Genomic DNA, 21,943 nt, shown 5'->3' on the forward strand with positions numbered 1-21,943 from the left:
GAGTCCTCAAACAAACCAAAAATCCTCCGACCTTGGGCAGACTGGAAGGACATGAACCCCTTCTTATGTTTCCCTTCCTTCGAAGGGTTTGTAAGATTGAAAAAGAAAAGAAAGACATCTACAGACACTGGCAGCTCGAGATATTCACAAACCATCTCGAAACAGCGGATTGAAGCCTAGCTGTTCGGATGCAACTGTGACGGCGCCACAGAAACCCGACTTATAAGCGCCATTTGGAAGGCGAAAAATGGAATACGGACCCCAACTTCGGTAAACATAGATTTATAGAACCATATCCAATCGGCAACTCGGGGAGCATTGAAGTTGAACTCGTACAAGCGCTCATGAGGAGCCGGGACGAAGACGTCATAATTGGCCTCCTCGTCGGTCCCTCTCCTCCTCGCCCATTTGGTTGGGAGAGTCCTTTACATCGGAAACGACCCAGGCGTAGGGGTCGTACGCCGCAGGAGAAGGGAAAGCCCGGGAGGTCGTGCGAGCCATACCTACATGGGGGGACCATCCAGTCAGTCTAAGAGGTCGGGTGCTCGGGGCGAATACAGATGCTACCTTACTACTCCCCAACTAAGACTAAACACAATTAAAAACGTAAAAGGTCCAGACAAAACCTACCCTGAAATGGTACCCCTCCCCTAACACATCTAACCAGCATCGAAAGGCCACATAACAACAAAAACCAAGCAGGACAGCAAAAGTGGCAAGCAGATACAAGCAACAAGCATGCAAGAACGAAGCAGAAAAGAGAAGGATTCAAGAACTACCTGAATTGGTTGTGAGAGCTAAGAAGGATGAAGGGAGGATGCACGAGGGCACTGCAACAACGCTCTGAAACTTTGGGGAGAGGATAGCAGGAAGATAGAAGAAACAGGAGTATGCAGAAGTGTAAAAAAGGAAGAAACGAAACTGACTGTTTAAAACTGCCTCCCAAGAAGCGCGAAAATCCTGGGGGCAGAATAGTCTTTACAAATAGGGTTTTTCACCCCATTATGAGCATTCAATGCTCAGCGCGAAGAACGAGGCAACGAAATGGTTGTTTGGGCAACCAAGAGACACGCGCATAGGAGGCATGTCCCTCCCACGAGCGGCCGACCTGACGAGGATGAACGAAACGTGAAATAACACGCCATTGATAGCTCCCATGACTACCACTGGCACGTGGGGGCACTGTTACGGCCTGGCCCAAGCCACTTGCGGGTCAACCCGACCCACTGATGACCCGACCCGAACGGTCGGGCACATACGACTCACTACGCTACCCGGACACGCGTCCCTGACAGCTCTCCACTGCAGCTGTGAGGAAGCTTCGAGGAAGGTGGGCATGTCCTTGCAGGGCCCACCTCTGACACGGTATAAATGGGGAAGGACCTGCCCTTCCCCCAAGGTACGTCACACTTTTCCACCTAATCTATCCCCCGCCTGCACACTAGCTGACTAGAGTGTCGGAGTGTCTTTGCAGGTGGCACCCCCTCTCCTTTCCACAACGAGAGCTCGACTGCTCGGCAGATCCGAACCCAGCACGATCGCGATTGAAGCGTTCTCACCCCCTCAAATAACCACCCGAATTGTCCGGTAACCGACGACCGAACACTAACATAGTTGAATTAATAAGCATCACTTTCAGTATGATCCTAATAATTTCATTTAACGTAATCAGCATTGTATAAACTCTGAGACATATCAAATTAATTAATTTGTTCACTTACAATTAGAAGCCTAGAATTGGACGCTGGAATTGAATTTGCAATCTTCTTTGCAATACTGCGAAAGAAAATTTCTTCACCTGCTGGCTTTTCTGGCATACTAATATGTTAGATTTGACTAAGAACTCATCAATTAAACACACCCCAATATTATAGCCATTAAAACACCCGGTCAACTAAACATAAATAAATAAAAATAAAATAAATCAAAATAAGATACCACAACGTAAAGCAAATTCTCATAATAAGTTTTTAAATTAAAGGCAAAGTCCTTGACTCTTAATTCTCTGCATCCTTCTCCCTTCAATTCGTTCTTCTATTATTACTTACTAATTCTAACTCCTCCTTAATCCTCGTACATAAAAATTAATTAATAAACAAATAAACAATATATCATTACAGGATTTTTTAATGAATAATTGTGATTGTGATGAAAATTACAAAAAAAAAAAAGAAGAAAAGAAATAAAACATTCAAGAAATCTGGTTAAAACATTTTATCGAATATATTGAGTGCTGATAAAATTAAAAGGAAATAAGAGAATGCAAAAAATAAAAAAATAAAAAATAAAAAATAAAAAAAGAGCATAAGGATATAATTATTATGATAAATTGTAAAAAAAATATAACACTAACAACAAACACTAAGCAATAACAAAAAAAATTGAATGAGAAAATATATAGTAAAACACTACAAGAAAAACATTGAGTACCGTCGGATTTAGCGTCGCACATTAGCGTTAAATTTATTGATGAATTTATAGACAGTTTTGATGTAGAATTCGTTTAGTCAATTTGTTACTGGCAGATTCCAGTTTCCGATGATAAATTTGTAGGTAATACTTAGAGAGAAAACGAGAGAAATAGATGTGAAATTTAGCGTGGGATTTACCGTCGGAGCAATCCGCTAATAAGCCCATTTTAGTGAAATGATGCACTTTGGTGACCCGCAACGAGTTACTATCGAATTTATCCGCCGGTAAATCCGACGGTAACGAACCCTAGAATTCAAAATGTGAACCATCTCCCCCTTCATTTTGAAATTTCATCTATCTCTCTAATATCTCTTCTCCCTTTCTCTCTCTAACCACTGCCTCTCCCTGCCGCCACCTACGCCTCCGTCAGCTCCATCAGCCCATTCCTCCTCTCCTCTCTGTCAGCTGCGACTCCTTCTTTCTCTCCGTTCGTCTACCGCCGTCACCATCCAGCACCAACACGACTCTCACTTTCTCTCTATTCTTCTTCCTCTGTTCTCCCCTCAGATTCTATGATCCCTCTATTTCTTTGTTTAAGTTAATTTAGGATTTAATTATATGTTAATTTAGTATTTAGTTATATGTTAATTTAGAATTTAGGATTTGATTATTATATGTTAATTTAGAGTTTAGCGTTAAGTTAATTTAGAATTTAGAATTTAATTATTATATGCTAACTTAGGATTTGAGATGAAGTTAATTAGGATTTAAGAATTAATTATATGTTAATTTAGGATTTAGGATTTAATTTTTATATGTTAATTTAGTATTTAGGATTTGATTATTATGTGCTAATTTAGAGTTTAGCGTTAAGTTAATTTAGAATTTAGGATTTGGTTACCATATGCTAATTTAGGATTTAGGATGAAGTTAATTTAAAAATTAGTTATATATTAATTTAGAATTTAAGATTTGATTATTATATGCTAATTTAGGGTTTAGAGTTAAAGTAAATAATTTAGGATTTATGATTTGGTTATCATATACTAATTTAGGATTTAGGATGAAGTTAATTTAGGAATTATGAATCAGTTATATGTTGATTTAGGAATTAGGAAAAAGTGCAAGATGCTTGAATTTTGAAGTAGCTAGGAAATGTACCAAAAAAATGTTACAAGTCTTTAGTTCATATAATATACTTACCTATATTATTATGCAGTATTTAATAGTAGCAATAGTTAACTCTAAAGCTTGTAAATTTACAATTTTATGAAAACAAGTTATTATAATCTGCTAGAAATGTTATGAATTTAATTGTGTTCTGACTGATGATGTTGTGAATTGAGATTAGTTGAATTTGTGGAAATTGTAAAGGTGGATTGGATATATATCAAATTTTAGGGGAGATTATGTCAATTTTTTTTTTTGAAATAATCTAAATTTTGAATGATTTAAACTCTTTAATTGAATTAAATAAATTATTGTGTTAGACATTGTAATATTATATGTACAACATTACATATATAGTATGAATTCAAGTATGGAAACAAGTTAATATATTCTCTATTAGAAATATTGTGAATTTAATTGTGTTTTGATTGATCCTGTGGATTGAGGTTGATTGAATTTGTGAAAACCATAAAAATGGATATATGTCAAACTTTAGGGGAGGTTATGTCAATTTTTTTCTGAAATAATCTAAATGTTGAATGATTTGTGTAGTATATATGTTGATTAGTGTTAATAACATATTCTCTTTGTAGATATGACAACAGGTAGTAGAGGTAGATCAAGTGGGTCTCTTGGTCGCGGTAAAAGGAGGGCTTCCACCGAATTTCCAAGTATTGGTCATTGCCCTCTATCCCGACTATCCCGTTGACCCCTATGACGACACAGGTGGATCCAGCAGACCAGCAGTTTATCATGGTCCCAAACTCGAATTACGTCCTTCCTTCTGCTATGCCCCTTTTAGCGACTGATACCTTAGTGGGTGATTCCTCCAGTGCCTCCTAGCAGGGTGTCCCTCCACCACCCTCGTCATCTGGTTGAGGATTTGGCCCGATGGCATGTAGGCCTGAGATACAATTTTTTAATCTTATGTTTGTTAATCTTAAATTTATGTGTTTATATATGTTTGTTAATGTTAATTTTTTTTCTTTGATAAGTTTGCACCAAACAATAATGCTTGCACATAGGAGATCTCCGAGGTCATTAAGTCAATGTACGACCACCCAATAATATTGAATTAATTAATTGTATTTGAACTATATTTATCCCGACTAAATAATACTGTTGAATCATTTTGTGCAGTTGAAATTCATATGGGATGCGAAACATAATCTCATGATCAGAAAGATTTACGACCACCGAACAGCTAAACAGATTTAGCAAATGATGAATGATGTTCGTTAGGGGTATGATCGCCTAACGAGATGGATCCGTCCTTCCAACAAGAAGGAACTGGAGGCTAATTTTAGAAATGATGAGGGGCTCAAGCGTCGTCGTCTGATGAACGTTCCTAACAGGGCTTAGCCCAGGTCGTCGAAGTATACGAGTGGATCGACCGCCTCCATAAAGACGAAGAGTAGTCTGGTAAGTAGTTTGGTTATGTTTAATTTTTTAGTGGTTACTTGAATTAGTTGTTTAATTTGTTAATTTATTTTATTGGTTGATATAATTTGTAGTGTAAGTCATTGGATCGTGAGGTGATACTGGTAGAGACTTTCAAGTATACCCATATTTTGGAGACCAACAATGAGAGATTTGCTGATGAGCGATCTGCGGCCCATTATGTGAGTTTAAATTAATCACAAGTTTCAAATTTATTTGGTTTAAAGTCAATTAACTGTTATCCTAATCACAACGTGTGTGACACAGGAGGATTACACGCGGAGGTTGGAAGCCGAGACCCAGTAGTCTCAGCCGCCTAGTGGGAACGACAAAGTCTCAGCCGAGACCCTGTTATTCTACCACTAGTGTTCTCATATATTTAAATTTTAAATTAGATATGTTAGTTTTTCAAATATATTGTTTTCTAATTTTTTTTATTTTGAATTTAAATCTTAAATTCTTACCATTTTAATTAATTAATTAGTTATTGAATAATGACTTGATTTAAAAAGTTGGGATGTTACACCTAGTGGGAACGACAAAGTCGGCTCCGAGATCTCAGTGGTAGATTCTGATAGGGTTTGGCATGAGACCGCCTCTGAACCCCACAAGAATCGCCGCTTCGGGCCGGGGTCGTTCTTTGCCAGTAGCCTCTGGTCCTTCGCGTTGGCGGCTTCCTCTACCTCTGCCACCAGTCCTGCCGATCCCCAAGAAGTTATCGACTTGAGGGAGGAGGTGCAGAAGCTGACACAAGAGCTTCACCAACAAGCAGAACAGTCTGAGTAGAGGTTCAACGACCTTCTTGCACGCATGGGAGGAGTCGTTGTCATCAGCTCAGACCTAACAGAGAAGCTGGAGCAGCTAGATCATTTGCGAGAGCAGATGGAGGTGTACAACCAGTAGATGCGTGCTGGAGGCAGCAACGCTGATGGTTCCAGCGGCAACATCGCTCGTGGGGCAACGACATCAGCACCTACTCCACCCCGCCTCAATAGGGGGACCCTGACGACGACGACGACTACAGAGATTTATAGGGTTTAGGGATTTATTTTTTTGTTCGTCAACGTCATTGTATTCTACTTTTGTGACATTTTATTATATTCAGACAATTTATTTTTAATATAATAATTTTGTTTATTTCTAGTCATTTTAGATTTCTACTAACAATTTTGTTAACAAGAACTTTAATTTACTCTTAATTGTGGCTTAAATATGCGAAAATAATTAAAAAAAAATAAAAATAACTTCTGGTGGATAAATCCGATGGTAATTTGGTGCCTAAAAATACGTAAAATGGCGCCAAAGTTACCGTCGGGTTAATTCGACGGTAATTATCAACTCAGTCTCGAGAAATCTATTGAAAAAACCAACGTAAAATCTGCCGAAAAATAGTTTTCAGCACCGTTTATACCGTCAACTCTAAGACGATGGTAAATTTGATAGTAAATTGACTACCGGCAGATTTATTTGATGAATCTGACGGTACTCAGTGTTTTTTTTGTAATGGAAGAATAATCAAATACTCACTACTGCTGTTCAATTTTATGGTTCGAAGAGAAGAAATGGACGTCAAGAAGAGGGAATTAGGATTTGCATTTGCAAAAAAAGAGAAAAGAGAAAAAACAGCATAGGAGACAGGAACAACGAACTCGAATCGCAACAGTGATGAACAGTAAACTCGAATGGCAAATGGCAAACTTGAACCACGATAGGAGAATAATGAATGAAAAATTCGAACCGCAACGGTGATGAACGGCAAACTTAAATTGTGATGGGGGATCAGTAAATGACAAATAGTTGTTACTTTCTCATCTCATCTTCATGACTGTAGCGTGAATGGGTTTTTGAAAAAACAGGATAAAAGAAAAAGAGTGAAACTATAAAAATGACCTTTAAAATAAGAGTCACAGATCAAGTGTTATTATATGTTGAATTTGATATAGTGATTAGATAAGAAGAATGTTGGAGAACATAGAATTTATTATTATTTTTTATTATTAGTTAGTTATCAATATTTAAAAATGTAAGTTAAGTATATTATTAAATTAGTAAATTAAAAAAATTAGATTAATAATTAAAAATAATAATAAAAAATAATAAATTTTGTTTACCCGCATTCTTTCACCGAATAATTTTCCAATAATTTATTAGATTTTCACAAAACTATTTGATTGTGGCAGGCTCATATTAAAGATGAGTACTCATCATTGGGACCTATCATATAATTAAGTACAATTCTTAGAGTAATAATCAAAAGAATGATTACCCGTAACAACCTGTCTTCATAATTATCCTTTTGTACATTTCACATACTATGCTTTTGAAAAGTGTTTGGTCCTTTAATTACTTGTGAATTGTTGAAAAGAATATAATGTTAAAAAACAATAACATTCCATAACCTTCTTGTTAAGGCCTATGGGATCTCTAATTAATATGTTTAACTTGCATGAGAAAAAAAAAATCCCCAACTTTCTATTTTGGAACATGCCTTCATCTGACATAATTTATTGACTTAGCTTGTTCTATTCAAGAAGCCACGAGCAAATTCATTCATTAAAAAGGGAAAAGAAAAGCGAAGATAGTAGCAGTGTCTACCTGGGTATGACCACTTTTTTTTGTGCAATTGTGTAGCTCTCTCTCCCTTTCTATGAACGGAGAATATTGACTCAACCTCTTATTCCATGGGATATATATGTTTACGGAAACAATAATATAATATACTTCAATAAATTTTTTTGGCGTTGTCAAATTTTATTCATCAAATTAAGATTAATAATTGGGATATTAGAGTCTAAATTTTGATACCAAAATAATCGGTCTAATGGTCTATATAAATTTGTTATGCATATACGTACTATATTAATTATGATAAATATGTTGACCTCACAATTTTTTTTTGTTTTTCATGGTATCTTCTACTTCGGTAGGTCAAGGACTAATCTGCTGCAATAATGAACTCTATTTAAGAGTTTGTCGTTGGCCAATAGATTGTTGACCTCACAATTGAAAGCGAAGAGGTTTGCTATGTGATCATTAAAAAGTTAACCTAGTCATAATAAAAAACGAAACTATAAATGTGTTGGGCGTAAGATGTAATTATTATGTAAGTATTATAATTAATATTAATTATAACAAATATATTGTCAAACTGTCGTTTGAAATTTTGAATGAGGTAAAATATATATAATAATTAAGCATACTTTTTTACTATGAAATGATAATATGAGTAGGAAAGGATAATATTTTTAAATTTTAAGGAAAAAAATTGTAAGAATGTGAAAATGCATGTATATTGATTTTAATATGTTTATCTTTACGGTTATTACGATAATTATATAAGTATGATTAAAATTAAAATCATATTTCTTAAAAACGTTAAATATAACAATATTACTTTAATTTTGGTAATATTTTTTAAAATATTATATATATATATATATATATATATATATATATATGTGAGAGAGAGAACTATTATGGAGTTAGCAGATTTTATAATTTATAACTATCAATTATTCATCATTAATATTTTTAATAGTATGAGATTATATTTAATGGTGTAGAATTATTTATTTTTTTTGTTGGTTAAATGTTGACCAAATTTTAATAAAAGTGTGAACTTCTTAGATTATATATATATATAACTTCCTAACCATTTTAGAAAGAAAACATAAATTTTTTTTTGAAAAATCAAACAAATAATATAATATCCTTTAGAAGTATCTAAAATGGTTTTAATAGAAACGATTCGTAATTCCACAAACAAATTAAACGACGGCAATAAGATGACACTTCTATGAGTAGAAAACTAGATAAAAGAGTAAACAGATTATTCCGTCTCTCAAAACATAAATAGAACCTCAACTCATTAATTTCATTATTATGCTCAAATTAATAACACTATATAGCTGTAAAATTAATTATCACTAACCACTAACATTTACACATCACTTTCTTTTCTTTGGTACTTGCATTCATGCATGGACACATTCTGGTCTCTTGCTTATCTTCTCTCAAATTTCTTTGCCTTTTCTTTTTGTCTTTTCAAAGGTAACTTTCCAAGTGACATGACAGTAACAGCTCATTATTCATTAATATATGATAATAAAATAAAATATATGGTGATGTGATTGCCAAAAGTTAAAGTCCCAATAATACCTTCTTGCATTGCCTGTAGCTAACTCAACAACCAAAGTGAATCTGAGGGTAAAGTATTCATATAACACGAAATTAAAATTTAATTTATTGTTCCAAATTATTCAACTCATTCCCGTGATTCTAGCCAATCCAAGAAATCATAACACGAGGTGAAAACTCAGATATAATTAGGGGTGGTAACATGTATCCTACTCACGGATATTCAATTCGACTCTACTCGATCGGGTAGGGTTATTAACCCAATTTGCAATGAGTAAAGTAGGGTTTTCGTGCGGGTCGAGTAGAGTGCGAGATGAGCCTCAACCCTATCCGACCAACCCACATCCTATATATGTATATGTTATATATTTATATAAAAATATGTTTCAAGTGGATGTTGAACTAAAAACCTCTCACTAAATGTAAAAGATCCTTAACCATTAAAAGAAGATCATTAATTAATAATTTAATTTTTTTTACATAAAAGTCAGTTATATTTTAAATTATCATGAAGTTATATAATAATGTTGCATCTTTTTTGTAATCCGCGAATAGGGTCGGATACCCGTAGGTTGAGAACGGGTAGGGTTAGGGTTGAGATATTCTCAACCCGCGAATAGAGCAGGATTGAGTCTATATAAAAATCTCAATCCGCGGGTAGGGTTAGGATTGGCTTCAAACCCTACCCTACCCTACCAATTGCCACCCCTAGATGCAGTCGATTTCATGTGAAATTATAACTGAAAGCCGTTAGATGAAAATTTAGTCAAATCAGTCAAATCATCTAATGACTCTCAGTTATCAATTTCACGTGAGTTTCCACCATAACACCCTAAACCAATATATATATATATAGAGAGAGAGTAGGTGAATATGAGAAGATAGAAGAATAGTGAAGTTGAATGACAAATGAATGAATTGAAGTTCATTCAGTAGTTATGGAGGACATGAGAAAAAGGACACAACTCACTCACTCACTCACACTGCCATGGACAGTGTGGACTCTTTTATTTTGTGTTGGAAAGTTGGAAACGTCCAATCTGTCTCAGAAAAATTCAACAGAGGAATAACTCATCGGTGAGAGAGGGAGATTAATTATGAAAAAAAGATTATGGCCCCCACAGTGAAGAAAGAGCGCGGGTCTCTCGGGGGGTTCTTGCTTTAGAGAATGAATTAAGAGTGCGTGAGGCCTTTTTAAATCTCATTTTGGGTTTTCATCACTGTCACTCTCTATCTCCACATAGTGGAAACATGCTATCATTACTAAATTTAATTATTCTTTTCTTAAAATACATATTTATTTTCAGAAATAAAAACAGTAGACATTAATTTTTATTAAGGGTTTTCTTAATGTATGTACTTATGATACATGAAAAGCTTATTATATTTGCCTCGTTCGTTACAAAGTGCTGTATGTTAAAGAGTTTTAAGAATTTAGGATTTAAAATTGTTTCTATCTAAAATTTTGTGTGTTTGTTTTGTTTGCTGTGAATTCTTTGTTTATTTTTTTTATTGTTGTTGATAACTCAGTTGGCATTGAGATGTGGATAGAAAAAAATTTAAAAATGCATTTGGTTTGTGTTTTTATTTTTTATTTTTAATATTTTATAAAAAAGATAAAACAAAAAATAGAATTTATTATTATTATTATTATTATTATTATTATTATTATTATTATGTTTACAAAATTGAGTATATTCTCAAATAAGTTTTTAAAATTTTTTGCGTCAAATATTATTATTCTCAAAAAAATTTTATATTATTAAAATTTTTAAATTTTACTAAAATAAGATATATAAGTCTTTCCATCATATTTTTTAAGACCTATTTATCTAAGTGAAAATAACAGTAAAGACTTATATGGCTCATATTTATAAAATTCAAAAATTTTGATGTAATAAAATTTTTTTAAAAATAAAAATATTTGATACAAAATTTTTTATAACCTATTTAAATATATACTCTACAAAATTTTAAAAATAAAAAATACAAAAAATAAAAAATACAAATACAAATACAAATCAAGTCCTTCCTAAATATTTTATTTTTTCAGATGGAGTGATAAATGGTTAAATATCAAAGAAATAATAAATGGGATAAAATAAATATTTATAAAAAAAAATTAATTACACTTTTAAATACATACTATATAAGATGTCACAAAAAAATACATACTAAGATATTTTGTGTTGTAACAACTGTGCAGATTGGAACACCTAAAGTTACTAGGTGGACCAAATTGGAAGCGTTGATTGTTTGCGATAATGGAATGGTAGCAAATAAACATCTCTTATTTAGTATTTAGTGTTATTGAGTATTGTACACACGTGCTTTTGCAGCGCCTGAATGGTGATAACTGATCAGGGATCACATCCTAATCATACTATTATACACTCGACAAAATTTATGGACCCGGCCCTTACAATATCTTTAAAGTTTCAACTATATACAGCACACATGCACAGTCAAAATTCTAAGTGTGTAATCTAAGTATTTGTTTGTACAAAGATAATGATAATTCTAAGTAATTTCTGTTCATCATTTAAAATTTTTAAAAAGTTTTAAATTTTACATTTTTTCTTCCACAAATCAATATATTTTGCATTAGTATATATACAAGTTTAGTGATACAATATATATAAGAGAAAATACCTATTTTCTTTTTTCAAGATACTAAAATGACACTTTCCTCTCCTTTATTTATAAAATGTATATTCTCATCTCTTATAATTTTTAAAAATATCATCTTTAATCCATTTTAATTTTTTTTGTTAACTAATGTTAACTTTATCTATTTTCAAGAAAAAATAAATTTTTTTTACAAACATACCCTTTAGCAAAAATTTTATTATTTGTCATTAAATTTTGCTTAGCAAAATACTCTTTAATAAATTATTTTTTTATTAATTAAATTATATTTTACCAAAAATTTTTTTCAAAGATATTTTTTAATAATTTTTTAATTATTAAATTATAATTTTACTAAAATTTTTGTAAACAATTATTTTTATATTTTACTATTAATTTTTTGATATAAATATATATTATTTTAATATTAAATAAAAAACTTTTACTATTGTTAATATGTATAACACTTAATATATATTTATATTGAAAAATAATTTTAATAAGATTTTTTATTTAATGTTAAAATAAGGGTAAAAAATCCAAATAAACCAGGCTGAGAAGTTTTCTACCCAAATCAGCAAAAACCAAAATTTTTTCAACAATCAACCAATGATCATTTTAATGTAATTCGAATCAACACACTACAACATTTTTTGTCTGAGACAACATTTAAAAAATGTTGCCTAAAGATTGAAAAAGAGTTGTCTTTGATCTATAGCAACACTTTTGGACCTAAGGCAACGTTTTTGAGGGGCGTTGCATATGCGGCCGTTGCCTTAGATCAAGGCATCGCTTTTTTTCTTCAAAAGCAACGCTTTTGAAAGTAACTCTTTAGAAGCGTTGGGTATTCTAAAACAAAGACAACGCTTGTGAGTAAACTTTAACGCAACGTTTATTTGTTGTTGTCTTTTCTACTCATTTTGCAACTAATGAAAATCATTGCCTATTCTATTGATATAGCAACCCTTTGAAGTGTTACATATTTAACCAAGTATGGCATCACTTTAGAAGTGTTACCTCTTCTACTATTAGTATGGCATCAATCTAAAAGCGTTGCCTCTAATATATTATTACTATAAATTTCAACATTCTTCTCATACTACAGTATCTACTCCCTATAGCTATGATAATTTGAGCATTTCATTATAATTTTGGATACAATAAAATTAAAGATATGAAAAAAGAGACAATCTCAACTTATTCTACTTGGATATATATTATCAAGTTAAAATATTTCAAATACATTATCATGTAACAATCTCTAATTCAATATGAAAACATCAAAACATGGAAAGATAATTAAATAAGACCTCTAAACCTCTAAACGAAATACATGGACTCAAAATAAAAAAGCTAAATATATATTTGTTTCAAGTTTTATCAATTGACTTGGATATATTTTTTTCCAAATCCTAGTAGCTTGTTCCTTGTACATACCATGATAATTATATCTGCAAAACAATGGTAAGAAATTTTCAGATATAGTAAGAATAGACTATCTATCACATATATACAACAAAAAAGTATATTCTTATAACTTGAAACAAATCACAAGTAGTGACATCAAATAAAAGTACCCAAACCAACAACAGAAACATGAAAAAATAAAAAGGCTCAATTGTAAAAATTACAGAAAAAATGTAACAATATAGGAAAACATCAAGAGAGGATCATTTATGAACAAGAAAAAGAAGTAAATTTCGATTCTTGACTTTGGCATATAACATAGTAACGAAAATAAACCTGGGCAAAATCTCCAATGGCACATTCTTGGCATAGTACATATCCATTTAACTGCAAATGGAGAAAGGCATGAATTTCAACACATTTAAATTATCAGATTGAAAAAAAATAAAATAAATTTATGTAATTTAAATTTTACACCACTAGTGATCAAGAGGACTAATTTTCTTAGTCATTATTCAGCATGGCAAGTCACAAAAAAGTGATCAGCACTCAATAAGGATACTTGAACTTTAGGCTCTCCACATACTTCCCAACTTCATAAATCATACACTCATAAGTCAACCCCTGCATACTTCACATGCGCGCATTAGACTCTTATATCATAATTATGCTAGACACTAGGTTGTTGAATTCATGCGTAGTGCTATCTGCTAAGCATATTCGATATTTTATTATCTGTTGCTAATATTTGAATAATTTTATTCAGGCTTAGATATGTACAAATTAACAGTTCTCATCAATGATTACGTGATTTGAGAATCAATTATGAGAATTGTGAAAACAAGTGGCACCCAAAATCTTCCACAAATGCAAAATTGGCTTTATATGTATTAAGCAATTTCAACCTAAAAGTTGTGATTTGTGAACATTTGACATTTCAACTATTTGTTATACAAGAATAACTAACCAAAAATTGATTTGAATAAATAAAAACAGAAAATATATTGCACAATTGAAGAGGTTTCTTGTTGTCAGATGTGAGTTAACCCCTGAGAATTATGCAAATCATTATTGGAGGTGAAATTAGGGCATGCATACCTTGCCTCGCATTTTGTGGCAAGAAATAGGAATGAAGAAGAGGTGAGCTTGAATAGAATCGGCAGTGAAGAAGAGGTGAGCTTGAAAACAGAAATGAATGAAAAAATATCTCAGCAGAAAAAGAAAAACTCAACTAAAAAATATACTACATGAATTAATGCAAGCTAATAAGGCGAGAGTAGGAACGCGAGCAAAACAAGGCGAAGAGAAGAACCTGACTAACACGAAGAACCGCGAGTAGAAAGGAACATGAAGAGAGCACAACAAGGGGAATAGTGACAAAAAGAACAAATTAATTATAATTAAAATAAACAATTTATGAAGCAAGGCTTAATTTCAATTTGCTCAACAAAACAACTGAGTAAGAAATACCTAGTGATAGAAAGACCAAATTTGACACAGCTCTTTAGCATACATACAACAAAACCTAAACACAAAAAGAAAGCACTAAAAATTTACAAAACACAACTCCTATTTAGTTTCTGGTTTTCTCTTTTTGTTTTAACCTTTAGTTTCTTTTAGTGTTTCAGAAGCTTCAAAGGCCAATAAGTATGCGAGCTTGAACTATGTTTGGTACTAATGAGCATGACAGTGATGCAACTCCTTGTTATTCCTAAAATAATGCAGAGGTTTTCTAGAATAAAAATTATATACAAAATAAAATACCTGGAAGATTACCATCTGCACTGCCTCCTTATTCCATTTTGATAATGGCTTGCTGCAACTCTACCTTCCTTTCCTAATATGCATAAAAAATAGTTAAACGATGCAGTGAAATGTCATATTTGCAGAGAAATATGGACAAGGCATGTCAATTAACCCTATCTTTTACTATTTGCCAAATAATAATGCAGATTTCTAATTAGCTGTATATCATGAAATTTAGCTTCTTCAACAATAAATTTGGATGTTATTTCTACTTCAATGTTGGTACTTTTCCTCATATTTCTTGCTTAACAACTCTGACTGCAAAATAGTAGCAATTGATAGTTTATTCTTCCAATATCTTAAACTTAAAATTAAATCACATATTTAAAGACAAAGGGAACATTTATGAAGAGGCCTACTCCTTGTAAGTTCCCATCACTTCCAATTCTAAATCCTTGGTATCCCTGGCAGCCACAACACTGTCCCCGGCGGCCACGAACACGGCTGTGCAACTCAAAACAGAACCAGAAAGAGTGGCAGCAGCCTCCAACAACTCTGGTGAGCTTCCTCAACGACAGTGGTGGCATGAGCTTCGGCAGTGCTAACCGAGGCTTGACGGCGGCAGGAACGGCGGCGGTCGAAGCTCAGCAGCAACGGAGACCAGGCGCGGCGGCGACTCCACACGCGACGGTGACAACGACGGCTTCACCTCCTCCGCACGCGCTCTTTCTTCTCCGTCCATGGCTATGGTTCGCGCGCCCTTCCGTTCGCAGTTCTGTTTCCGACGCAGCTCAAGGACGATCGGCGGCGACGACCAGATCTCCAGCAACAGCAAGAGGATGCACGACGGTGCCTTCTCCTTCCCAGTCCTAGCTTGCGCTCGTCACTCTCTCCCATGGCTCCCTCCGCGAACGCTCTTTCTCTCTCCACGGTTCGACAACGACGCGACGGCGGCGGTGAGGCCCAGCGCGCCGGCGCGGTCTTCTTCTCTGCTCTCCTCTGCTTTCCCCAGATCTCTCTCTCTCCGGTGATGGTGGTGCGGCGGCAAGACGCAGCACGGTCCCTCCTCCCTTCTCCCTCGGACTCCCCCTTTCTTCTTTCTTCGTTTCTAATTGTTGGAGTTAGGGTTTTTAATTGAAAATAGGGCAAGTTAGGGTTTCTAATTCTTAAAAACATATGCAATTTTGTTTTGAACTCTAAGGATTTGAATCAGTAAGTGTTAAGTTAAAAGAAGGAAAAAGTATTTTTTGTTAAAATATTTGCAGAAAAGGTTAAAATTTTAGAGAAAAAATTTTAATTTATTTTTGGCAACATTTATAATGAGAAGTTTATTAAAAATTTAAAAATAACACTTATAAAATGTAATATATAAATATTGCAAATGTTGCTTCTTTAATTTACAAAAGCAACACTTTTTATTTGTACTTTTAATTGATCAAAAGGAACATTTATGGTCAGTTGTTAAAAAAGAGTTGCAATAACTTTATTTTTATGTAACAAATATTGAATGTTGTCTTTAATTAGTTTAGATAACACTTTTTTAGTGTTGTTTGCAATATATGTTGCAATAGCTAAGAACTGTTGTAGTGACATGATTCGAACTCAAAATGCAAGTAATTCGAAACAACTTGCTTTGAAAAACATTTAAAAGGAATTGCATGTAATTCGAATCAATATGGTTCGAATTATGCATTGTTAAATCAAATCTAGTTGATTCGAACTACTAGGAAAAACGACCTAAACAGAATTCGAATTAGGTCGATTCGAATTACTAAGAAACAAGAAGCAAACTTTAATTCGAGTTGACTTGATTCAAATTATGTATATATAGTGCGAATTAGGATATTTCAAATTAGTGTGTTCCATACCTGTATATATATGTGATGAACGTGAGTTGCTCTCATTATTGAGGGGTCATATGGCTGGTGAGGACAGTTTTATAGTGTTGGTACACCACAGAGGATCGATTAAGAGGAAAACTCGTTCCGGTGTCAAGTTCACCGATAAGGATCCTCTTTGTATTATCGTGAGTTCTACGACGAGCTATGATGACCTTGCTAGGTCTGTACTGTTGAAACTTGGTCTGGATGGTGTGAAAAGGGTTAAGAAGTTTTTCTATCGCATTCCAATATCGGTGCTCCAAGATAGCGTGAAGTATGATTGTTTCACGATCGGGAGTGATGAGGACTTGCAGGTCATGTTTCTTTGTTGCTGGTAGTTTTCTGAAGTGAGGACACCGGAGCTGTTGGCAAAGCTGGTTGATGTGGTGTCCAGCTCGGGGGGTTCGAACCGGAATACCAACACTTTAGCGACGGTTGCCGGTTCTAGCTCAAGACCTGCCGTTACATCTTCCTCAGTCCCTGCGTACGAGCCACCCGCCCCGCCTATCGCCTCCCATTCGTTCGCTGTTGATCTCAACGGCAGTGTTGGCGACGAGGTTGGAACAGCGAAACTTCTACCTACCTCTATACAGTGTGCTACACCGGCTGGGGCTGGAGATGGATTGTTTGATGATCTAGAGGACGATGATGTGGAGCCGGATATGATTGCTGATGACAGTGGGGATGATATTGCAGTGATGAGCCTACCGGTGCGGGTGGTGGTTCTAGCTCTGGCACACAGCAGTACCCTCCTCATTTTTCATCTTTGGACCTGGATGCCATGAGGCAGGCGGGGGTACCTGGGGAGCCTGCTGGATTTGGCGCTAGAGATGCAGAAGGGTCAGCTGGTATGACAGAGTTCCAGGTTGGTCATCAATTTCAGGATAAGGACGATGCCCTGTTAAGTGTGAAGACTTACAGCATCCGCCGAGGTGTACAGTACAAGGTAGTGGAGTCTGATTATCGCCGTTATGTTGGCAAGTATTCTGAGTTCGGGAATGGGTGCACATGGTTGATTAGGCTGAGTCTCCGGCAGCGTAAGGGCATTTGGGAGGTCAAACGGTACAATGGACCGCATACTTGTCTGGCCAGCTCTATCTCCAGCGATCACAGGAGTTTGAATTATCATGTGATATCGGCATTCATTATGCCAATGGTTAGAGCCGATGCATCTGTCAGCATCAAGGTGCTCCTAAATGCGACTGCCTCACACTATGGGTTTAGGCCTACCTACAGGAGGGTCTGGAAAGCAGAAGGCTGTGGCTGTCATTTATGGTGACTGAGATGAGTCTTACAACGAGCTCCCAATGTGGGTGTTAGGAGTGCAGGTGACCATGCCTGGTTCTATTGCAGTTCTTCAGACTAGCCCTGTTCGAGTTGGGGGACAGCTGGACGAATCTCAGGCGTATTTTCACAGACTGTTCTGGACTTTTCCACCGTGCATTGAGACATTTCGTCATTGCAAGCCGTTGGTGAGTATTGATGGGACCCATCTATATGGCAAGTATGGGGGTACTTTACTTGTTGCGATTGCACAGGACGGGAACTCCAACATACTCCCTGTTGCATTCGTACTAGTCGAGGGTGAGAATGCTGAATCCTGATCATTCTTTCTCTCCCACCTCCATCAGCACGTTACACCACAGCCGGGTCTGCTCGTTATTTCTAACAGGCATAACGGCATCAAGGCCGCACTAGAGGCTCCCGACGGGGGCTGGCTACCTCCAGCTGCGTACCGGACTTTCTGCATTCGACACGTAGCAGCAAATTTTGCCCTAACTTTCAAGGGTAAAGACGCAAGGAGGCTTCTCGTGAACACCACATATGCTAAGACCGAGGTCGAGTTCGATTATTGGTTTGATATTCTTCGCTCGGAAGATCCGGCAATGTGTGATTGGGCAAACCAAATTGAGTATTCATTGTGGATACAGTATTGCGATGAGGGCCGGAGATTCGGTCACATGACGATGAATATCTCTGAGTGTGTGAATTCAATCCTCAAGGGTGTGAGGAACCTTCCTGTATGCTCGTTGGTGAAAGCAACGTATGGTCGATTAGCCAAACTTTTTATACGCAAGGGGAGAGAGGCCGAGGCCCAGCTGGGTACCAGACAACAATTCAGTCAACACCTAGTTAAATGTATCGAGGCCAATTTGAAGACGGCAAGGTGCTTTACAGTTACTTTGTACGACAGGGATAACTCTGAGTATACGGTCGCAGAGACCACTCCTACTGGTTCTTTCTCCTTGGGTAGCTACAGGGTCTCACTTGGATCTCAGACATGTGATTGCGGATACTTTCAGGCACTTCATTTCCCTTGTCCGCACGCACTAGCATGCTGTGCCTACTCACGTGGTCCGCACGTGACTCACAGTGAAAATGCCAGTGCTGCAGATGGTGCGGGAACCAACGATCACCCCCTCTACCGTCCTTCGACATCAAGAAGTCGATGTTCAGGGCGGGACGGGGACAAGCCTGTACGCTTCCAAACTGAGGTAACACTCTATCAACCTGGTGCCACTCAACCACCGCAAAATATATCAGCGATGTGACAGAACGCCATAAGGCTGTATGACGAGGCTCCAACACCTCCAGATGGATAACCTGGACGACGTCGGGTGTGCTATATGGCATCCATATAAACTGAAAAAGGCATCTCAAATACATTAGAAGAGAAATTTAGCTATAACTAAACTTACATTGACTCGGCAAAGGTTTTTTGCATACTCACATCCTTAGGATGTAACATGTCGATCCTCAGCCGAGTCATCTGCACCCGAGGTCCCTTCTCGCTAACGCCAGGATTGTAACCTGACCACCTACAAAGGCCGTTAAGATACGAAGTCAGTCATTAATGTCACGAACTAGTATAACATTACAGGCGAGAATTTAAATTCATAGAATAAGTAAACATAATATAATGACATAGTCGTACCTGGATGCCAGGGGCCAGCTAAACGAATCAAACCCATCAGGCCGAAATCTAGGAAACCGCCAAAAGATCCAAGACTGAAGTAACTGTAATGGCCCAGCTAACTTCACGACATGTCTGTTGGCCACTCGGCACATACACCGGTACAACCATGCAAGCGCCGCTGACTCCCAAATGTATCCACCCATCTCCTCAAGTCTAGCCACGTACGGTAGCCATCTGATGTGAATACGATTGCCGGACTTGTCGGCCAACAGCTGGGTGCCCAACAACATCATGATATAGGCACGGAAAAAGCGCCTAACTGTCGCCTCATCGGCCCCCTCGGGGCACTCTCCAAAAGTCTCCTAGAACCAGTTGCAGCTCACAGCGAACTTTTGAATTTGGCTCGGGAGAGGTAACACACCGAGCAACTCCTGGAACCACTGCTAAGCTGGCCGGCCACCCTGTATGTATACGTAAAAATCTGTAAGGCAACCGCTGACGTAATGTCCGTCCACTGGCAACCCCAACTGGTACGCGTCCTGAAGTGTGATGTTGCACTTCCCGAACGGCATGTGGAAAGTGTGCGTCTCCGGACGCCACCTCTCGACAAATGCACTCACAAGCGGCTCGTCTAATCGGAATCATCTGTCGTTCAGTCTCGCAAGATGGTATAATCCGGCCATCTGCAAGTACGGAATGTACCGCTCATCGAGTCGCATTCCCTGCTGGCGCCGCATACTCGATATGCAACGCCGGGGCTGCGCAATACATGGACCACATGATTAGAACAGATTCAAAAACCGGTTACAAATACAAATCAAGACATAAACAGCTAATAAATACCACTTGCAAAATGACATGTATCAAACCACTAGCAAAAACCCATTGTCAAACCGCATCCAAATAACCACTAGAAACACAGCAGCCTAAAATCGCATACAAAAAACAACTAGCATAAACTAGGGGCAACTCCACTTACAAAAATCACCGGCCAAAACCGCTCAAATTAACAACTACCAATACCACCTACGTAAACCGCTAACATAAACCATCAACAAAATTGCATAGAAAGCCACTATACAAAACCGCATGCAAAACCTCTTATATAAACCACTAGCAATACCACTTTAATAAACCACTAGCAATACCACGTTAATAAACCATTAACATATAGTAACAACAAAAACCACTAAACATATACCACTATCAAAAACCACTAACATCGTCGTTAATCACCCTGGCGATATGAGCGACTCCATCCAAATGATACAGCCTTCCCGGATCATCCCCCATCGCGTCAATATGCCTCTCGAGTGTTTGCCGAACAGATTCTGGATCGTTTTCTCTGGAATTTAGTGGGGTATGAGGAAAGAAAACTGATTCGAATGAGCTTGGTTCGAACTCCTTATATAGGCAACTCACTAGTAATTCGAATCAACTTAATTTGAATTACTTAATATCACCAACAATGAATAATTCGAATCAACATGATTCGAACTTCTTAAAGTCACGTAACCCTACTAATTCGAATCGAGTCAATTCGATTTATCCTTCTCTAATTCGATACTACTTGATTCGAATTACATGCAACTTTATTTAAATGTAGTTCGAAGGAAGTTGTTTCGAATTACTTGCATTTCATGTTCGAATCATATTGATTCGAATTATATTAAAATGGTCATTGGTGAAATGCTGAAAAAATTTTTATTTTGGCTGATTTGGATAAAAAATATCTCCGCCTGGTTTATTTGGATTTTTTGCCCTTAAAATAATATATATTAATATAAAAAAATTAATAGTAAAATATAAAAAAATTATTAACGAAAATTTTAATAAAATTATAATTTAATAATTAAAAAATTTTTGAAAGGCATCTTAGAAAAAAATTTAATTATGAACATTTTTAAAAATATTTTGGTAAAAATATAATTTAATAAATAAAAAATAATTTATTAAAAAATATTTTGATAAACAAAATTTAATGATAAAAAATAAAATTTTTGCTAAAAGATATTTTTATAAAAAATAATTTATTTTTTCTTAAAAAATGAATAAAGTTAACATTATTAATTAACAAAAAAAATTTAAAACAGATTAAAGAAAAAAATTTTTAAAATTTATAAAAGAGAAAAATATATATTTTATAAATAGAAATGAAAGAAATGTTATTTTGATATCTTGCAGGAGAAAAAGAGTATAGTAATAT

General features: G+C 35.6%; 2 protein-coding genes across 2 annotated transcripts; one reads left to right on the plus strand and one right to left on the minus strand.

The window, feature by feature from the left end:
* The first annotated feature begins 18,154 nt into the window (after positions 1–18,154).
* LOC130945564 (uncharacterized) lies at positions 18,155–19,372 on the plus strand. Its single transcript, XM_057874272.1, has 2 exons — positions 18,155–18,391; positions 18,452–19,372. The coding sequence occupies exons 1-2, from the start codon at positions 18,155–18,157 to the stop codon at positions 19,370–19,372; spliced, it is 1,158 nt and encodes a 385-aa protein (XP_057730255.1).
* A 143-nt stretch (positions 19,373–19,515) lies between these two features.
* Positions 19,516–20,309, minus strand: LOC130945565 (protein MAIN-LIKE 1-like). Its single transcript, XM_057874273.1, has 3 exons — positions 20,211–20,309; positions 19,756–20,099; positions 19,516–19,639 (listed from the first exon to the last, which is right to left on the minus strand). The coding sequence occupies exons 1-3, from the start codon at positions 20,307–20,309 to the stop codon at positions 19,516–19,518; spliced, it is 567 nt and encodes a 188-aa protein (XP_057730256.1).
* Between the last annotated feature and the right edge of the window lie 1,634 nt (positions 20,310–21,943).

Source organism: Arachis stenosperma, chromosome 8 (genome assembly GCF_014773155.1).
Source record: "Arachis stenosperma cultivar V10309 chromosome 8, arast.V10309.gnm1.PFL2, whole genome shotgun sequence".
Classification (NCBI taxonomy): domain Eukaryota; kingdom Viridiplantae; phylum Streptophyta; class Magnoliopsida; order Fabales; family Fabaceae; genus Arachis; species Arachis stenosperma.